Raw genomic sequence first — 19,687 nt, forward strand, 5'->3', positions numbered from 1 at the left:
TAACGTTATTTGTGTTGTGTATCGTTTTACTAATTTAATAAAATAGGTTATGGTGCGCAAATAAATAAAACACAATTCAGAAAGCCGGTTTCTGTGTCTGGAGTTATTGAAACAACTGTTTTGCAAAACACTCAAGACTTCCCACATTACCCACATTTGCCATCTCCAACTGCTGTCTTTGGAACCAGAAATGCATTCAAAACGTCTGGTGCCATTTAGATACTCTGTCAAATTCGAAATTTAACAAGTAACCATAACGCAATTATAAAAATACTGTGCACGTAAATGTGTTTGTTTGCGCAAAAAATCCAATTATAAATTACCTCCGCCGACCATCTCAGGCATCCAACTTACTAATATATATGCTCGCCATAGGGAACCATATAGACGTGTAAGTTTTGATCCATTCCCATCGGGCTTCTCTTGCCACGAGCGGGCGAAGAGCAATCGACGATTTCTGGCCAAGAAGCCCCCTTTCTCTCTCTCGGCTTTTCTCTCAGAGTTCTCCCGATTCTTGGACACACAGTACTATTGCCCTCGTCGGAGGGGCATAAAAATAATTTCCACGCCGCTCGGCAAATCAGTTTATTTCTGTTCTGTTGAGTTGCAGGAACGCGTTCTTTTCTACTTTCCGTTCGATTTTATTTCCTTATTATTATTGTTATTACGAATTTGTTTCACGTTTCGGTTTGGCTTGGTTTTTCATTTTTAAACGGCACACAATCAACACAATTTGTTTAATAATATTCCAGAAATTATTTGCTTCGGTTATTTATATGAGTATAACTTTTCCGTTTGTCTCGCATTTTGTTTTTGTGGAGCGCTTTCTCGTTCGGTTTCAGTTTGGTTCGGTTATTATTAAAAATATAAAACCAAACATACCCTGAAAATTGTTTCGTAATCGCGTAAAAACCAACAAATCAGCAACCAGTTTTATTTGATTTTCCCTATAAAGAAATCAAAGGTAACCAGGACACTTGCTGGGCACCCTTTACATTATAATTTTCGAAAATATAATTAAATATTTTGGCATTTTCCTGGATCACCGTCTCTTCTATTTGCGAAGGAGCTACTTAACCTCAAACCCAAGACGTCAGCATCGCGCATCAGCTGCGATCGGCCAGATCGTTGTTGCTTTAAAAATATTTTCGAAAATATAATCTTGCCGGCTACGCAGCGGCGCAATTCTCCGCTCTTGTGTCTTCTCGCACTCATTCCACCACCATTTGATTGTTTATTTTTAAAATATAACTTTTTCGCACGATTTGCGGCGTTGAATGCAACAAACTGCCCAGGCGAACTGACAATTTTGACAGACAGTCTTAATTCTTAATTTCCCGCCATCAGCTCGGCCTCCTCCTAGAAGAAAAAGTCATTAAAATAATAAATATCTTGATAACTTTTTCCTTAACCTTGCAGAGGTTATTTTTCTGAATTTTATAAAGTGGTTCTTTGAGGAGATTGAAAATTTTAACTTTCTAATGTTCTGCTTTAGCAATGTTTTGCTTGAAATGCGTACTGACATACTTATTCGTTCATTACCACACTACTACTAAATGCGTTTAATCATAAAGGCCACTTCGAATGTGGCCTAAAAATATCTTTCTGTTTTTGGCCAATTTATTTATTGTTTACAAGAAACAGCTATGCTGAACAAATGCGGCTCATGGGCCATACGTCAGATGGTTATTTTACGCTATAAACATAAATACCTTTGCAATATACAAATCAAAATGGTTTTCACTTATAAATTCAGGTTATTCTTGTATTTTAGTAGAACGCAAATTTGCAGAAAAATGAAATTTCCTTTTCTTTCCTGAAAAGTGAAAAAGGCCTTCAATTCAATTATCCATTTAAGGGGAAGCAATTTTAATTGAATCGATTTTCTAGTCAATACATGACTACTTTGGCCCTATTTGCATTTACCAGCCAGTCAGTCTGTCGGTTTGCCAAGCCAGCCAGCAAATTTGCCAACCACAGAAGCAAAGAGCCCTCGACATTTGTATGGGTTTATTCAAAATGTTTACTCTTGGTTTTCCCCCATTTCCACGAACTGTGGGGGGATAGCTTTTCACTTGCCCGCATTTCATTTAAATTAAATTAAAATAATTGATTTTTATTGCAACTTTGTTTATATCTATTTTCCCTTTTCAGTAAACTTTCGGGCATACCACATAACTCATAGGTTGGCGTTGCTCTTTTAATTAGGCTATAGTAACAGCCAAGATCTAGCAGAGGAATTTTGTAATCCAACTGCAGGCAGTTGCTCGACGTGTGCATCTGAATAGGGTAAGGAAAACTAATACTTTCCGATTTGGAATTTGAACTGATTCTTTTTATCCATTTTCAGACTTCACAGCAGTATTATATCTACAGCCACTTATTTGATTAACTCACCATCTCTGCTTCTGTATTTTGAACAAGTTTTCGAAGAAGAAAACTGTAAAGTAGCTCGTTTTTCAATCAATAACTGCGGTCACAGTAATAGCACAGTTAGGCCAATTTTTTTATTGGCTCAAATGTAAAATTGCAATTTATGTTTGCATAAGTTTTGTGCAATTAGTTTGGCCGCATCTGTAGAATCATTTCGAACTCCTGTCCTAGACGAAAGTCTAGAGATACAATTGGTTTTTAACAAGGATATCCCTTCAGCAGCAGCTTCCGCATCATGGTCGAGGGTCAAACAGCCGTGCAACAGCAGCAGCAACAACCATCCGGAGCGGGCGCTGCAAGTGGCGTTGGAAGCACCACCGGATCCGGGGGAGGACCGACTGCTGCCAACAATGTGACAAACAGCCAGGCTCAAACCAACGGAGGTACCACTGCGGCAACAACTGCGGCAACGGGAACCGGATCCACAGCAAATACGACTGGTGGCCAAGCCACTCCAAACAGTGCAGCAAACAACAACAATAATAACAATAACAACAACAATAATAACAACGCCACTGCAAACAACAACAACAACAATAATAATGAACCGGACCCCAAGACCAATTTGATTGTGAATTACTTGCCACAGACTATGTCGCAGGATGAGATACGTTCGCTGTTCGTAAGTTTCGGCGAGGTGGAAAGTTGCAAGTTGATACGTGACAAGGTGACAGGTAAGATAAAAAAGAATTTTAAATCATTTTTCCTGCTCCTTTAAAAAATATGTTTTTAAGTATAAACTAAATAATGTTTATTATTTAATAACAGGACAAAGTCTGGGTTATGGATTCGTCAACTACGTTAAGCAGGAGGATGCGGAAAAGGCAATCAATGCATTGAACGGCCTGCGGCTGCAGAACAAAACCATCAAGGTCTCCATCGCACGCCCCAGCTCGGAGAGCATCAAGGGTGCCAATCTCTATGTATCGGGTCTTCCAAAAAATATGACACAGTCGGATTTGGAATCATTGTTCAGTCCATACGGCAAGATCATAACCTCGCGTATTCTTTGTGATAATATCACTGGTGAGTTGTGATCACGGAGAGGGGCGAGAATATATAGTAGATATCGATGGTTAAAATAAAAATCTTCCAAGTTTTGTAGTCTACTTTGAAAGCATGTCCAAACTGAAAGTTTTCTAAGATAATCTTAACCTATAGCACACTTTTGTTTCTATTTTTGCTGGCGCTCCACAATATATTCTCCATTCTTATTAGTGAATTATAATTAATGCAAATTTTATTTACAATTTTATTTTTACATGTAATACGAAATAAGATGAACATGCTCCGGGTATGTTTTTATTTTATTTTTCTTATGTTTAACTATTGCTGTTCATCGCTTATCAAATAACAGTTGAACCCAGATGTTTAGAACGCCTTTAACTCAAATTGATACTCAGTATGTTGTTTACTTCTGGGTTCTAAGGAAACGCTCTCGTTCATTCTTTAACATTTACCACATTAAAAAAGCATGGCTTAAACTCGTATTCGCTTTCATTCTAAGTTTTTTCATCTGCTGTACAGAGCGCCTTCATGAAATGAGAATATCCATATATTCTGACCTTTCCGTTGGTTTTAGGTCTCTCCAAAGGCGTTGGCTTTATACGCTTCGATCAGCGATTTGAGGCCGACCGGGCCATTAAAGAGTTAAACGGCACAACTCCGAAGAATTCCACCGAACCAATAACCGTCAAGTTCGCCAACAATCCTAGCAGCAATAAGAACAGCATGCAGCCGCTGGCAGCCTACATTGCGCCCCAGAACACGCGGGGTGGTCGAGCATTTCCGGCCAATGCTGCTGCCGGAGCGGCAGCGGCCGCCGCTGCAGCTGCCATTCACCCCAACGCGGGCCGTTACAGGTAAGGAATTATTATCTAGAATAAAATAATTAAGTAATGTAGTTATTATCCATATTCATTGTACTTATCTTAATTTGCATTACCCTGCAGCTCTGTAATCTCGCGCTACTCACCGTTAACCAGTGACCTGATCACTAATGGCATGATTCAAGGCAACACCATCGCTAGCTCCGGCTGGTGCATTTTCGTCTACAATCTAGCGCCCGAGACCGAGGAGAATGTGCTGTGGCAGCTGTTTGGTCCCTTTGGAGCCGTACAGTCAGTCAAGGTGAGTTCCGATTCTAAGCAGAATTTAATTGAAATAGCTATAGTTTAACATGACAGATGTAGAACTCCTTATCCTGCTTTTTTTTTTAAACCTAAATAGGTCAAATAGTCAGCCTACTAATTGTTTTTTGGAATTCCTCTAGGTGATTCGCGATCTTCAGAGCAACAAGTGCAAGGGCTTTGGCTTTGTCACCATGACGAACTACGAAGAGGCGGTGTTGGCCATTCAGTCCCTGAACGGCTACACACTTGGCAACCGAGTGCTTCAGGTCAGCTTCAAGACCAACAAGAACAAGCAAACGTAATTATTAACCAAGTTGGCTGCTGTTGTCAATGCCAATGCGGCGGCGGCAGCTTTGGCGGCCAATGGTCTAGTCCTCCACAATCATCACCACCACAGCAATATCGGTAGCATTAACAATAATAACAACAACAGCAACGGTTGCAACGCAGCAGCCTATCAACTTGGCAAATACGTTAACCACAATAACAACAACAACAACAACAGGCAGCACAACATCAGCAGTAACATTAGCATTACGAGCAAACAGAAGCAAGCATCCTCGAGCAACAAGCAACAATCAATGGCGCCACCTAAGAGATTACCAAGCGGCTCTGCAGCAACGACGGGAGATCTCGCCGCATCTGTCACCAACAGCAGTAGCAGCAACCACTCAGTTTCAAGTGGCGATGCCGGAGCCAATATCAACGCCGCATCTTCCTCGTCTTCGTCGAGCAACATCCTGAAGACATCAACAAAATTCATTTATAATAAGCCCCAGAATCATTACGAATTGCTGCAGCAGCAGCTGCAGTTGCAGCAGGAGTTCGCCCAGTTCTTGACCAATGTGGCCAATAGCGCCGCCGCTCCACCCAACAACACCTCGGCCAACTCGGCAAGCCAGCGCAATGGAGGTGGAACCATTGGCATGGGAATGGGAATGTCGACCAACTCATCCGGCGGTGGTTCGGGCAACAAAAACAGTAACAGCAGCAATGGCTATGTGCCAACCTGGTCTAATTGGTTCTTTTAGAGTCTACTTAGGTTTGTCATCAGCCTACTTCATGGATTCTTAGTAGTATTGGGCATTGCCTACTCAGTTTTGTTTAATTTCAATAAGTTAGAAGAATGCAAAATAACGGACTTGTTAATTTTTTGGTTTAGAATTTGGTTAGTCAGTGAAGTAAGAGTAACCATAACTTCAAATATGGTTTTTTTTTCGTTAAATATGTTTTGAAAACAAGTTTTTGCTTTTTCGTATATATTATTTATTCATCTTAGATTAGACTCAATTTGTATTACTTACATTTTTCGTTGATGCACTTTAAAAACGTCTAGTCGACTCTCCTAAAAGATAATAGCTTCCAGAGAGAATAGAAAAAAGAAGAAGAAACAGAGAAGGAAAAGCTGTAGTTAAGTTTTTGTTTGAGATGTAGAAGAAAGCATACTCTACGGATATTTTTAAACAGAGAATAAAAATACAATTTGCAGGCATAGAGCCCCAATCCACCAAAGAATGAAAACAAACTTGACAAATATTTAAGCTATAAATAAATGTATAAAATGAGATACGAAAACAGAACTGAATGCGTAAACAGATAGAAGCGTTTGGCTTATAGTCAAACCACTTTGCAAATAGACAATGCAGAATGAGAAGGAAAGCTAGATGCGGAATACCAAAAAAAGCAAGACATACGTGTGTTTATGTTTTATAAATTAAATGTATAACTTTTGCTAAAAATAAATGATGTATGCATAATATTACTATTAAACCTTTTATTCTCCATTAACCTCATTTGTTCAATTGCCCAGTAAATCTTTGTCCTTTGGTATGAATCTTAAATATACACTCTCTCAATCATAATAGTGGCATTAACGTAAAGTTGGGTTAACAAGCGAGCGAAAGCAAAAAACTTACAGAAAATGGCACCCATGAGAATTTCTTCAAATACAACGAATAAATATTTAAGAAAATTTGAAAACAGCAAATGGAGTTATAATAATTGTCGAATCAGAGAAAGAGAGAGAATAAAAACAAATAATCAAAGATTGTAAAGCTTAAACAAAAGCCAGCTAAGTAATCTAAGTACGCCTCTCCAATAGAAGTTAATGTAACTAAAGACAAAGATCAGAACAAAGTCCCTCCCTAGACAAAAAAGCGAGAAAAACGAAAGAAAACCAAGCGAGATGTACGTAACCTAGATGACAAAACGCGTTTCAGCCTAACGAATTTGTTTAAGCCCAACTCAACAGCAATAACGTAAAGTAAATGAACAAATTAAACAAATTGCCAAACTAAATATAGCAAATTTTAAAACACGAAACGGACATGAAATGAAAAGTTGATAGAATGATGCAAGTTTTTCGAGAGCCTGGCAATGACAAAATAAAAAATTATATAGATGGTGCTTCAATGAATTCCTTTAAAAAACTAAACGAAAAAAAATCCTTAAGATGGAAACAACATTTATTTAATTATTTAACTAAACTATTATTTCGTTCTTTATTGTCGAGATTTTATTTTTTACGTGCCATGAACCCAAAATGGAAAAATCGAAATGTTACTCAACACATTAACTATGCTATATCTCTCTATAAAATCTATACCTATTTACGAAAACTATTACATATGATTAACAATATATTGATGTTGTGTATTGCAAATTTTAAATGTTTATACATACATACCAAGGAAATTATTATAAATACTAATTCATGGCATGCATTAACATTAACAAAACAGAAATCCATTTTCATGTATACGTCAAGTAAATTTATTGCATACAATTTAAAACTAATTACCATGAACAAATTATATATACAAATATATATATATAATAACATATATCGTTATGGCAACGGCAACGGTTGCGATTATTAGGTATGTATGTGTGTAGTGCATAGAGAAACCGGAACGCCAAGCCTCCAGTATTTGTAGAGCTCAACGGCTTTTTCTCCCCTACTCCTCTTAAATATAGTGGAAAATCCAAGAAAACCCCCCAAAAAGAGCCCCTCATTACTCACACTCATGCGCAAAAGCTTGACTGAAAATATAATAGAAATTCTGGCTTTTAAGCGGTAAATTAGAAATAATACCTTCCAGCAAGTCTCAAAGCAAGTTCAAGGAAACTCAACATAAAAAATATAAAGAGAACACCAAATGTAATGTTTTTTATACAAGATGTAAAAAATTGAGGCACAATTTTTGGTGCAATGCGTGTCGCAGTGAAATAGCAGACATGAATAGACATGCATAGGCATGATATCCAAGCGTACGCGTATAAGTGAATGAAAGCATGAACAACAACAAAAAGCAATCGATTATATACATTTTTTAAGATGAAATGTTTTATAAATGATAAATACAAAAGGAAGAAAACCAAGAAAGTATTTTAAAAATTTAAATATATACATGAGTACTATATACAATATATTATATTATATATACATATTAAATACTTATGGTAACGAACAAAAACACCGCACAATAATATACAAAACAAAACGGAATCGAAGAAAGGGAATGTCACGTCAAGAGAGGAGAAACATACGTAAAAAAAAACAAAACAAAAAAGAAAAGAAACGAATACCAGAAAGTTGAACTAAATGCAGAAAAGACTAACGAATCGAAAAAACTATAAAACCAGCAAATTTATAATTTTTACATGGAAAACGCAATAATGTTAACATTTAAAGAAGACGAAAACAAAGCGCATATCTTAAAAACAAAGGAAGAGTACTCGTGTTAAGGAGGGATCTCACGCAACGGAACGAAATCGAAGACACAAGAAAATCGACAAGTTACCACAAATTTTAACTACCAAGTGAAAGGCTTAATTACGGCACACTTTTATACTTTTACACCAAAACAAACGAAACAAAAGCAAAAACCAAAGACGTATGTATAAATGGCGATCGATTTCACTGTGCAAAATCGTTTCTCGAGGCACCTTCGCGTTTTGAAGCCAATAAGGTTGTGCAAATGCCTGCAGACGCAACCGGAACCGGAAGTCTGCAGAGCGCCCTCTTTAGGCTGTTTGTAAGCGATGGAGCATCGATGACATGCACATCCGTTTCATCGCTTACAATCGGCTTAAAATGTCTGTTTCTCTCACACAGATCACACACACACCCCACACAGACACACTCTCTTACTAGTCTCACTTAAATGAATGTTAAATAGCAAAGAATCCAAGAATTACTACGATCCACTCGTGTGAAAATGAAACAAAAGTCTAGCAGTTGCAGTCTATCTGAGAAGTGTAATTGATGGCTTTTAGGTGTATGTAGCTAAATGCAAAGAACTGGAGTCCCAAGATATGTTGAAATTCCATTGGTAATTGCCGCCCGCAATGAACCTTATCTAAGCAGGCACTAACTTTATACTTCATTTTAACCCCTATCGAAATACTCTCCTGGCCCAGATCTTTGTTTCGGCTGTAGCATCCTCTAACAAGACACGGCCCGCTGTCGTGCGGCTATCGATAATATTACAAGAAAACGAATAACATTTTGTAGTGCAAGTCATCAGTATGTTGCGGACGGAAACACGCTCTTTATATATGTTTAAATGTTCAAGTAAGAAAAGAAAACACTTAAAATATATTATAAATTAATTAAAACCAAATCTTAGTCGAAACGAACTTAGTCAAAGGTACTAATTTTAAGCACTATTGTTAAACGCAAGTCAAAGGCAACGGATGAAGGAATCACTTTAGCCAAAATCGAAACAAAAATATTGAATCTTAACTGAACTCAGAACTCAGAAACTCTAGTGGCATTCGCTCTTTCAAGCTCAACATAAGTTAATGAACATATTGAATTCCACATAAAAGATTATAATTATTCGAACTAATTTGTATTTGTCTTTGTCTATCGGTTAGCTTGCATATGCACTATGCACTATTATATATGTATATGTATGTATGGAAAACTGTGCAAGTTTTTTTCTCGTCGTTAAAAAAAGAACATAGTCAAAATATTGGTGGAAAGTATCGTATTGTAGTAGCAAATATGTATTTATCTTTAATCATCACAAAAACAAAAAACTTAAAACAATTATTCCAATTTAATTAAAGTGCATAAATTGTATATTAAATTACTGTCGATTTCTCTCATATGGACACAAAACCTTCAAGTTTTCCTTCAAATTTACATTAAATTACTTAAATGACAAAAAACCAAGAAACCGAAACCTAACAAAATCACAATATTAAGTGCGAAAAATGTCAAGCAAATTTATATAGCATATTTACGGTATACTCTGTGCAAGATTTATTAAGAATCAATTATACTTCATTATGGATTACTCTGAGAATTTACAAACAACAAACACACACTACACACGATGAATGAAAGCAACAATTTATTCAAATAAAGCTATGAAATGATGTGTTTAAAAAATAATGTTTTTTTCCGATATTCGACTTCATTTTCTATTTTTAAATGTCAAATATTGCCAGACCAGCAAAAAATTTAGTTTCTATATTTCACCAGGCCAACAAATAAATGTAATTAACGCCGCGAAGATCAGTTGAACATGATGGATAGAGATCACCACTGAAACAACCATTAATTGTACGAATTTTGAAGCACAACAGCTGCCTTTCCTTTTCAGGCCCAATAAACATCACAAAATTTGAGAACATTTAAAAAAAATCACAAACGAGAAGCAAGAAAAGAACAGAAGGCTTTCAATAAAAAGTTATTAGAAAGCAAGCTGAAGAACATAAACATCTTTTGAATTTGAGTTTTACTTTTTAATCCTTTATAATCATTTATAAATAAAAATATTAGTTTTAACAGATCAATTATTAATATGAAAAGCCCTTTTACACGGCCATGTCCATCTTGATCTTGGGATATGGATTGTAATCGACTACCTCGAAGTCCTCGAAGCGAAAATCTTCGATGTCCTTTACCTGGCGCTTAATCACCATCTTGGGAAAGGGTCGTGGTGTACGTTCCAGCTGCTCCTTAAGGGGCTCTACATGGTTCAGATAGACGTGTGTGTCGCCCATGGTGTGCACAAAGTCGCCCGGCTTCAGACCCGTCACATGGGCGATCATGTAGGTAAGGAGGGCGTAGGAGGCGATGTTGAAGGGCACGCCCAAGCCCATGTCGGCGCTCCTTTGGTAGAGCTGGCACGAAAGCTCATTTCGGGTCTGTGAGACGTAGAACTGCGCCAGGCAGTGGCACGGCGGAAGAGCCATCTTTGGAATGTCCAATGGATTCCACGCTGACATAATGATACGCCTGTCCGAAGGGTTATTCTTAATGGTGTCGATCACTTGACGCAATTGGTCGATGCCCTTGCCGGCATAATCGTCTTCGCAGCTCCCGTACTCCGCACCAAAGTGCCGCCACTGGAATCCGTACACCGGACCCAAGTCGCCAACGGCTCGCTCTGTGTGACCCAGCTTGTCCAAGAACTCCCTGGTGCTGTTCCCATCCCAGATATGCACGTTCTTCGCCTGCAGCAGCTTGGCGTCTGTCTTGCCCGCCACAAACCAGAGTAGCTCCTCGGCCACAGCGCGGAAGAAGACGCGCTTTGTGGTTAATAGGGGAAAAGACTCCCTCATGTTGAAACGCATCTGACTGCCAAATACAGACAGCGTGCCCACTTTCGTGCGATCCATCCTCTGTTCACCATTAGTGATTATGTGTCTCAGAAGATCGAGATACTGCTCTTCATCTCGGTTGGCCGGCGCCTGCTGCTCCGACAGCTCCTTCTCCAGGCCTCCATCCTGTTCCTTTGTTGGCGGTATAACCATGTTACAAATTTAAATTGTTGGCAAAAACTTAAGAACGCTCTAAAAATTTGGCGGGACTGTATGATTCTTATGTTCGATAGGCCAAGGTAGTGCTTCCAACCGGGTTGGCAGGACAAGCTCAATCGATACTATGTATCGATATTTTTCCGTTGCATCTACGGATTTTTAAATCCCGCCTGTTAATTTTTTAGACAAATTCTTGAGTAACTTACTTTATTCAAAAATACCATTTCGGATGGTCGATCTACAACAGAATGTAATAGTAATTTATATCGTATCGTACAAATTGTACAATAGTGGATGAATAAATATAGTAAAAATCAAATGTTACGGAAAACAGAATAATTATGAAGAATAAAGTACACGAACAAAAACATATAGTGTACGTCTAAAAATTGAAGAATATAGTAATAGGACAGTGGTCGCTTCCAGTGCATTGCGAGCGAATCTCGTGCTCTACTAACTTTGGTAAAAATCTCTCCGAGATTAAACAATAGTCGAGACGCCAGCCCACATTTCGAGCCCGTGCATTAGCCATGTAAGTCCAGAAGGTGTACGCACCTTTCCGATCGGGGTAAAGATGTCTAAAGGTATCCACAAAACCGAGCCCTAGCAGCTCTGTCATTTTATCACGCTCCTCCTGGGTGAAGCCGGCATTCTTCGTGTTGTTCTTCGGGTTTTCCAGATCAATGGGCATATGGGACACATTCATATCGCCGCATATAACCACCGGCTTCAAAACGTCTAGTTTCTGCACATAATCCTGGAAAAGCTTCTCCCAGCGCATTCGCGGTTCCAGGTTAACTAGCTTTCGACCCGAGTTCGGCACGTACACATTGATCAAGTAAAACTTCTCGTACTCTGCCGTAATCATGCGACCGACATCATCGAACTCCTCATTACCAATTCCGTATTCCACGTTTATAGGCATAATCTTACTGTAAATGGCGACGCCGGCGTAGCCACCTGGCATGCACAGCCAGTATGGATGATATCCCGGCAGTCGGGTCACCTCCTCCGGAAGCTGATCGTTCGCACATTTGGTTTCCTTTAATTGAGGTTCCATTAAACGTTTAATTTTTATGGAATATATTAGACATACCTGCAGGCAAAAAATGTCGGGTTCCTCGAGGTCAACCAACTGAAGACCATCCTTTTTTAACCATGCCCTCAGACCGGCCACATTCCAGCTGCAGATTTTCAAGTTAAATACTTTTTCGGCTGGTAAGGCGAATGCGTTTTTATCTAACTTTACTATAGGTTTGACATCGGCCTTCTTGGCTGTCTTTGTTGCTGGAAAACAAAAATTAAGCATGTTTTGCAAGCTTTTAAATAAGGCAGCTCCACCGCAGCCGGATTGCTCCGCCAACATACTTTTCGAGGTAGCCTCCTCAGCATCATTTATCGGAACGTTAGCCTTGATTGCTTTTTTTCGACTACGAACTGTGAATAAATTTTTTAATATTTTAGTTAGATATCAACATTTTTCAAATTTTTGCCCACCTGGCTTAGTTTCTTCCTTCTCAACATCATCCGTCTTTACGGTAACCCCTTTCCGACCTCGAGCTGATGATGAAAATTTTTTTTATTAAATTCTTTTAAACTTACATATTCTCTTAAAGGGTTTCTCACCTGCTTTGGTTTCAGTCGAAGGTTCAGATTCTTTAGTCAGTCCGTTTTCCTTATCGGCTGATGCCGCCCTGCCACGCTTTCTCATAGGACCCTTCAAGTCTTCCTTGACCTCTTTCTTGGGGCGCTGCTTGTTTGACTTGGCATCGACCTTCGTTTCATTGTCTTCTGCAGGTTCTTCTCCTTTGGATTTTTGGGTTCGTTTTCTTACTGCTGCCTTTGGCTTCTTTTCCTCCACTTCTTTTACTATTTCGGAATCTCCCACAGTCTCGGATGTCACCTCTACCGTTTTTTCTTTCTTGGATAGCTTGCTTGCAGCCCTTGGAGGCTCTTCATTCACGTCAGCTTCCTCAAGAGCGGCGGCAATCTCCGAATCCGCAAGTCGCTTGGTTCCGCGGGCCCGCTTAGCAGTTGTCTCACCTTTATGAGCCTTCGTCTTGGGTGCCGGCTCTAGTTCTTCTGGTACTGCATCTTTTTTCACGCGCCGTTTTGGTGGCTCCGCCGCTTCTTCTAACACATTATTGGCTTCTGCCGACATCTCCTTTCGCTTTCGTGCTCTGGCCTTTGGTTCCTGGATAGCCGCCGCATTATCGATCCTGTTGCGTCCTTTGCGGGGTGCCTGGGCCTCTTCCTCTGACGCAGGAGTGAGCTCCTTTTTGGCCCGAGGCTTGGATGCCTTTACAGACGGTTGATCGGCTTCTGCAGCCGCCTTCTTGGCGCGTCCTTTTGGCTTAGCCACCACCTTGCTCTCGCCGTTTTCTTCTGTATCCTTCGGCTGCTTCTTCTTCTTCCCACGTGCAGCTGCAGTGGCCTCTTCCGCCTCAATTTCCCCGGAGTTTTCCACAGCTATAGTGGTCTTGATGGCTTTTTTCACGCGGGGCTTTCCTCTCGACGGAACTTTGGCTCCTTCGGCCACAGAGGCAGAGTTTGCAGCGGGGTTTTCGTCAGCGGCGCTTTCATTGCCATTTGGAGTGGTGTCAGAAGGTTCAACTACAATCGCCACTGTTTCTTTTTTTACGGCCTTAGCACGGGGCATTGTGCAGTTGTGCAATTAGGTTCAAAAAAATTAATTATTTACTGTAAAATTTATATATTTCCAGATATTCCAGATTTCTCTCGTTGTGTTTCGCACCGCCACTGCCGCTTGGTCTGCTCCCGATATCAACAAAAAGAAAACTGCGCGGGCAATGCGATTTATTCAAGCCGGTCGACTGTGGGACAACACTGTTTTTGTTTCATCTCTAGAAACACAGATGTGATTTAAATTTTTGCTCGTGACATCACAGATACTAGAATTTTTTTAGTAAATTTAATCTGCTGATTTATTAATTTATAATTTTACAGTTAGCTTGAATAACAAATCATAAAAAATGTAAATATATATTCCATTTGAAATATTACTTATTGAAAAATATCGCACAAATAGCCATATTCAAATTTGTATTAAATTGGGTTTTCTTTTATTTAATATTTATCATTTTTAATAGGTCCAAATAAAAAATATTTTCGTTTTTATAAAATGTATTATTTAGAAATCGATTTCAGGTAGAGTTATTGGGACAATCGCAGAAAGACACTATGCCCATGCAAATAACGCACCCTGATATCGATATCAATAAAGACAAAACCAAAAATACATCCCCGCCCCGCTGTGGCTTTTTTTTTTAAATTGTTGCCACAATCTGGATAGTTTATTAGTTTATATATTTCTCCTAATTACCCATTTAACACTAAACACAAACTGACGTTTCTGGCGGACAACAACGCTCCACTATGCCAAGTGAAATAATTACCCTGCAGCTGGGACAATGCGGAAATCAAAGTATGTTTAAAAAACAAGGACGAGCCATTATTAATATTTCATAAAATTATTTAATTATAGTTGGATTTGAGTTCTGGAAGAGATTGTGTCTGGAGCATGGCATCTCCCCCAACGGCGTGCTGGAGGACTTTGCCCACGATGGTATGGACCGCAAGGATGTGTTCTTTTACCAGGCGGATGATGACCATTATATACCTCGCGCTGTTCTTTTGGACTTAGAGCCAAGGGTGATTAATACCATAATGGGCTCCGCTTATTCTAAGGTTCGCCGCTGTAATATGTTTTTTACATTTAAAGCTGACAGCAGTCTTGTTTCCCGCAGCTTTACAATCCGGAGAATGTATATCTATCAAAGCATGGAGGTGGCGCTGGCAACAACTGGGCCTCCGGCTATAGTCAGGGCGACAAACTGCAGGAGGAGGTATTCGATATCATCGATCGCGAAGCGGATGGAAGCGATTCCATGGAAGGATTTATACTCTGCCACTCCATTGCTGGAGGAACGGGATCGGGAATGGGCTCATTCATAATGGAGCGCCTGGCGGACCGCTATCCGAAAAAACTTATCCAAACATTCAGTGTGTTTCCAAACCAGGACGAAATCAGCGACGTTGTGGTGCAGCCCTACAACTCTATGCTCACTCTCAAACGTCTGACCACAGCTGCGGATAGTGTGGTTGTCCTAGACAACACGGCTCTCAACCGTATTGCCTGTGATCGCTTACATATCCAGAACCCGAGTTTTTCTCAGATTAACAACTTGGTCTCCACCATAATGAGCGTGAGCACCACCACTCTGAGGTATCCCTCTTACATGAACAATAATCTCATCGGGCTAATGGCTCCTCTAATACCGACGCCTCAACTGCATTTTCTCATGACCGGCTACACTCCGCTAACCAGCGAATCGGATATCAATTGCCAGCAAACGGTTAATGTGCGTAAAACTACCGTCTTGGATGTAATGCGTCGTCTCTTGCAGCCCAAAAATATGATGGTCTCCACAGGACCCGATAAATCCAACCACCACTGCTATATATCCATATTGAACATCATACAGGGCGAGGTTGATCCCACACAGGTGCACAAGTCGCTACAACGTATCCGTGATCGCAAGATGGCCCAGTTCATTCCGTGGGGCCCAACCTCCATTCAGGTAGCGCTCTCCCGATCTTCGCCCTACGTACAGAGCAACCATCGAGTGACCGGCCTAATGCTGGCTAACCACACCAGCATCTGCTCGCTTTTCGAACGATCCCTCAACCAATACGACAAGCTCCGCAAGCGCGGCGCCTTTCTTGATCAGTTCCGACGCGAAGACATTTTTAAGGACGACCTCTCAGAACTGGACGAATCGCGTGAAACGGTGGACTGCCTAGTGCAAGAGTATGCAGCAGCCACACGTGAGGATTACATGCAATTTTCAGTAAAACGAGGAGCAGCTGACTCCAAATCGGAGGATGGAAGAACTGCGACCAACGCTGGAATGTAGCTCGCTATTGCCAGATGTTTCGCGTGCCATGCATTTTTTCGAATGTATTGTCAAAAATTTTTCTCTGAAGACGTGGGGATTCGAAATCCTCAAGTATTAATAAGCATATTGTAAAAGTCACATATATGTAAATCCTGTTGCGTATTTATCGTGATTTAACGTTTTTATGTTGATTGTTGCTAATAAACAATGCAGAATTTCTAATCAAACTTTTTAATTATAAATCATATTTTGAACTTCCCGATACTACCAATATATTCCCATTTAAAATCCATATAATTTCTGTTTACACCAAACATATACCCACATAAAAATAAGTTTAATGTCCAAAACCCATATTTTTAATTAGAAATGATTTCACATAACATGATTTCTTTTGTGATGTGTATAATGTAAAAATAACATAGTAGGGCCATATGTCCTGATACTGCCGTAAAAGGTAATAAGTATACATATGTATATACTACGAGCCTCTGGCTTGTAAATTGTCTAGTATATTTGGAATGTGTTTCACATGTTGCTGCTCATCATTTGTTTCTGAAAAGGAATATTATAAGTTATTCTAGTATTTAGCGAACATTTGAATTTTCATACCTATATATTGCCTTTTAGCCAAGGCTTCCACCAATGCTGTATACGTTGGAAGCAGCTTATTCGGTATTGGTTGTCTCTTCATTTTCAACAATTTTGTCTTCCTTCTGCTGATGCTCATCCTCGGCACTTTCATCAGCGCCTTGTGATTCTTCGACTATCTCCTCTTGTGCTATCTCCTCTTCTGTTATCTCCTTTTCAGTTATCATCTCTTTAGCTTCTTCTTCTTCATTATCGTTATTCTTTTCAGCAATCTCTACTTCGCTTTTAACTTCAAACATCTCAATCTCCTCGTCATCGTCTCCCTTTACTTCATCAACAATGGTCAGTTCAAGGCTAGAAATATATTCTTCTCCATCTTCCTCAGTTAAGTCAATTTCAGTTGACTCGGCTATTTTTTTCTTTGGTGTATCCAGCTCGTTTTCGCGAATCGTCATTAGGGCGCCTTTCCCATTCACTATGCGATACGGAAGCTGATTAAAAGCGGTAACTGACGGTACCGCCTTTCTTTTTCAACAGTTCTAAGGATTTTTCGCCAATGCTGATGGACACAATTTTCCCATCCCTGGACTTTATAATGCGGCCGAATTTCCAAGTTTTCGACAGGAGATCTGTATTCTGATCTTTCAATAAATCTATTGTAACATTATCTGTCTCATCGGCACAGCGCGGAACAAGGATAGTAATAACCTTGGCTGCGGAAATCTCATTCTCGGGACAGGCCATCAGTTTAATCCCGGGTATTATCGACATCTTCGGAACCACCTCCTCAAGCCACTGCCTGGAGTTATAGTCCAAGCAGATAACCGAAATCAGTCCGGGAAGGAATCGGATGCCTCCGAAGTTGATACTGGTCTTCCAACCCTTCTTCATTTCCTCTACGAGTCCGGACTCGACTTTAACCAATTCCTTCTTACTCAATATGGATATGGGATAATTATCAGACACGATGGCCATAGAAAAGCCTTTATTCTTGACGGCCGAGGTCTTCGGCGGCCGTTCTGTCCGCATCCTCCGTGTCTTGGGTTCCTCTTTGGACCTGCCACCAAGGGAGCTGTTATCAATCGGACGCTTGCGACCGCGGTTACCGGCAGCCAACGCCGCCCGCTTGATAGCAAGATTTTTCTTGTACTGCAGCATATTGGCTATAGCCTCTTCCTTGGTACAACCGCTGGCAACATACTTGTCGTACCACTTGCGTGCGCCACCTGTAAAATTTACAGAATCCATGCTATTTTCCAAGGTCTTGGCAAGAGCCTCTTCATCAGAGCATCCCATTTCACGGTAGCGATAAAACAATTTGCGCTTTGCACCGCTAAGACCAAGGAAATCTCCGCGAATGCGATTCGGCAGCAGTGTTGCCGTCGGCTCGTTATAGAAAAAGGCTAGATTGATTATAAAAAAAGGATAGAAAATGACAAAAATTTAAAAAAAAGGACAAAAAACAAGACAAAATATTTTTTCCATACATTTTATGTAATATCACTCTTTATTGGTTGCCAAATCGTTTAGAACATCGTCAATGTCATCATTGCAAACTTCTAAACTTTGATTTATTGTAGATTGGTTGCTTCCAATCATTTTTGAATATTTCTCGGAATTTCATATTCATGGCAAAAATATATTAACTGAAAATTAATTTACTATATAACATAATATCTATATACTCTTCGGCAAACACATTTTACATTTTAGTATATAATTAGTATAAAAAACGAAGACATTGTTTGATAATCTGTAATTAATCTATTAAAAATTTGCTGAGGTGGCCAACTGGATTTGTGGAGCATGCTGTGCAACAAACATAGCCAGTGCCGCTTCTTGTCTACACAATGATTTGTTGCTATCGGCTTAAAATTAATTTAATTTTATTTGCCTGGATGTATTGTATTTTGTATGTGTTTTCGTCACCATATGTACACGGATCTGGTCAATTTTCGGTTTATACTGCATTTGCAGTATTTGAGTATCTTTTTCATTGTCTTTTTGGTCACGACACATACACTGCACCACTGCACTGCACTTATAAAAGTAATGTACATTTTGATTACTTTTCAGCACTTTACACAAAAATAAAAAGCGGATAAAAAAGGCTAGGTCAAAATAAAAAAAAAGGACAGATAAAAGGCTAGGGGATGTTTTAAATTTTTTCCGGCTGACGCAGTTAAAAACCGGACAGATCTGTCCGGAAAAAGGATAAAACGGCAACACTGTTCGGCAGTCCATTTTCTTCAGCCATCGTCAGTATGGGCTGCAATTTCGGACCCCTCCACTGGTCTAAGTTGGCAGACCCGCGATTGCCAGACCACGATTGGTTGTTCATATTCGTAATTCGTTCTGTTAGATCTTGGTTGTTGTCCCAGTTAGTTCTTTTTCTGCTCCAAATGGAAGCGACCTGCGGGGCAGGATCAGCAGAGGCGTAGTCAGAGGGTGATGAAGGCAAGAAGTTGGTAATGTTAGAGCTCGACCAGGAGGAGGAGGCCCATCCCCCCAGATTTCGACCCGATTGGTCGGAGTAGGCGGTATACCGCCGATTGTCTCCATTTTTGCCAGCGTTATTACTATTACCATTGCTGGCACCATTGTTTTTCAGCCATTCCCTCTTCTGCCTGTAGCTGCGTTCCATATTCGAATAATTTATACTCACTCAAATAATTTGATGAAGTTGTAACCTGCTTAACGTTCTCTGCCGAAGTGAGGGTTTAAATCTAGCTTTTCCTAATAGAGTTTGACAGATTGTCCTGGCCTACTCTGCGTGACACGGCAGTGCACTTGTTCATTCAAATCAAGTGTTTAAGAATACGCCTACTAGAAATA

The 19,687-nt window shown here is 39.9% G+C and overlaps 5 protein-coding genes across 6 annotated transcripts; 2 read left to right on the plus strand and 3 right to left on the minus strand.

Annotated features, from left to right (window-relative positions):
• The first annotated feature begins 583 nt into the window (after positions 1 to 583).
• On the plus strand, positions 584 to 6,324 carry LOC108110808 (ELAV-like protein 2). Its single transcript, XM_041818110.1, is given in 8 exon segments — positions 584 to 964; positions 2,155 to 2,289; positions 2,351 to 2,442; positions 2,653 to 3,107; positions 3,202 to 3,459; positions 4,016 to 4,295; positions 4,386 to 4,563; positions 4,706 to 6,324. Coding segments are annotated over 5 exon segments (2,046 nt in total). The 5' UTR covers positions 584 to 964; positions 2,155 to 2,289; positions 2,351 to 2,442; positions 2,653 to 2,668; the 3' UTR covers positions 5,597 to 6,324.
• Positions 6,325 to 10,307: 3,983 nt separating this feature from the next.
• LOC108111093 (thymidylate synthase) lies at positions 10,308 to 11,439 on the minus strand. The gene has a single exon (XM_017220432.2). It carries the CDS (start codon positions 11,334 to 11,336, stop codon positions 10,395 to 10,397), a length of 942 nt encoding a protein of 313 aa, XP_017075921.1. The 5' UTR covers positions 11,337 to 11,439; the 3' UTR covers positions 10,308 to 10,394.
• A 96-nt stretch (positions 11,440 to 11,535) lies between these two features.
• Positions 11,536 to 14,155, minus strand: LOC108111092 (recombination repair protein 1). 2 transcript variants are annotated; one of them, XM_017220431.2, is made up of 5 exons: positions 12,969 to 14,155; positions 12,840 to 12,902; positions 12,711 to 12,779; positions 12,439 to 12,629; positions 11,536 to 12,384 (listed from the first exon to the last, which is right to left on the minus strand). In XM_017220431.2, exons 1-5 carry the CDS (start codon positions 13,999 to 14,001, stop codon positions 11,725 to 11,727), a joined length of 2,016 nt encoding a protein of 671 aa, XP_017075920.2. In that variant the 5' UTR covers positions 14,002 to 14,155; the 3' UTR covers positions 11,536 to 11,724. The 2 variants fall into 2 exon arrangements, with proteins under 2 accessions (XP_017075920.2, XP_041674052.1); XM_041818118.1 differs by having other exon boundaries at positions 12,439 to 12,779.
• Positions 14,156 to 14,599: 444 nt separating this feature from the next.
• Positions 14,600 to 16,483, plus strand: LOC108111083 (tubulin gamma-1 chain). The gene is made up of 3 exons (XM_017220418.2): positions 14,600 to 14,787; positions 14,848 to 15,050; positions 15,110 to 16,483. The coding sequence occupies exons 1-3, from the start codon at positions 14,739 to 14,741 to the stop codon at positions 16,277 to 16,279; spliced, it is 1,422 nt and encodes a 473-aa protein (XP_017075907.2). The 5' UTR covers positions 14,600 to 14,738; the 3' UTR covers positions 16,280 to 16,483.
• Positions 16,484 to 16,597: 114 nt separating this feature from the next.
• LOC108111081 lies at positions 16,598 to 19,576 on the minus strand. Its single transcript, XM_017220416.2, is given in 4 exon segments — positions 16,598 to 16,816; positions 16,874 to 17,352; positions 17,354 to 18,215; positions 19,084 to 19,576. Coding segments are annotated over 3 exon segments (1,698 nt in total). The 5' UTR covers positions 19,497 to 19,576; the 3' UTR covers positions 16,598 to 16,816; positions 16,874 to 16,929.
• Positions 19,577 to 19,687: the final 111 nt, after the last annotated feature.

Source organism: Drosophila eugracilis, unplaced genomic scaffold, assembly GCF_018153835.1.
Source record: "Drosophila eugracilis isolate 14026-0451.02 unplaced genomic scaffold, ASM1815383v1 contig_2152, whole genome shotgun sequence".
NCBI classification, from domain to species: Eukaryota; Metazoa; Arthropoda; class Insecta; order Diptera; family Drosophilidae; genus Drosophila; species Drosophila eugracilis.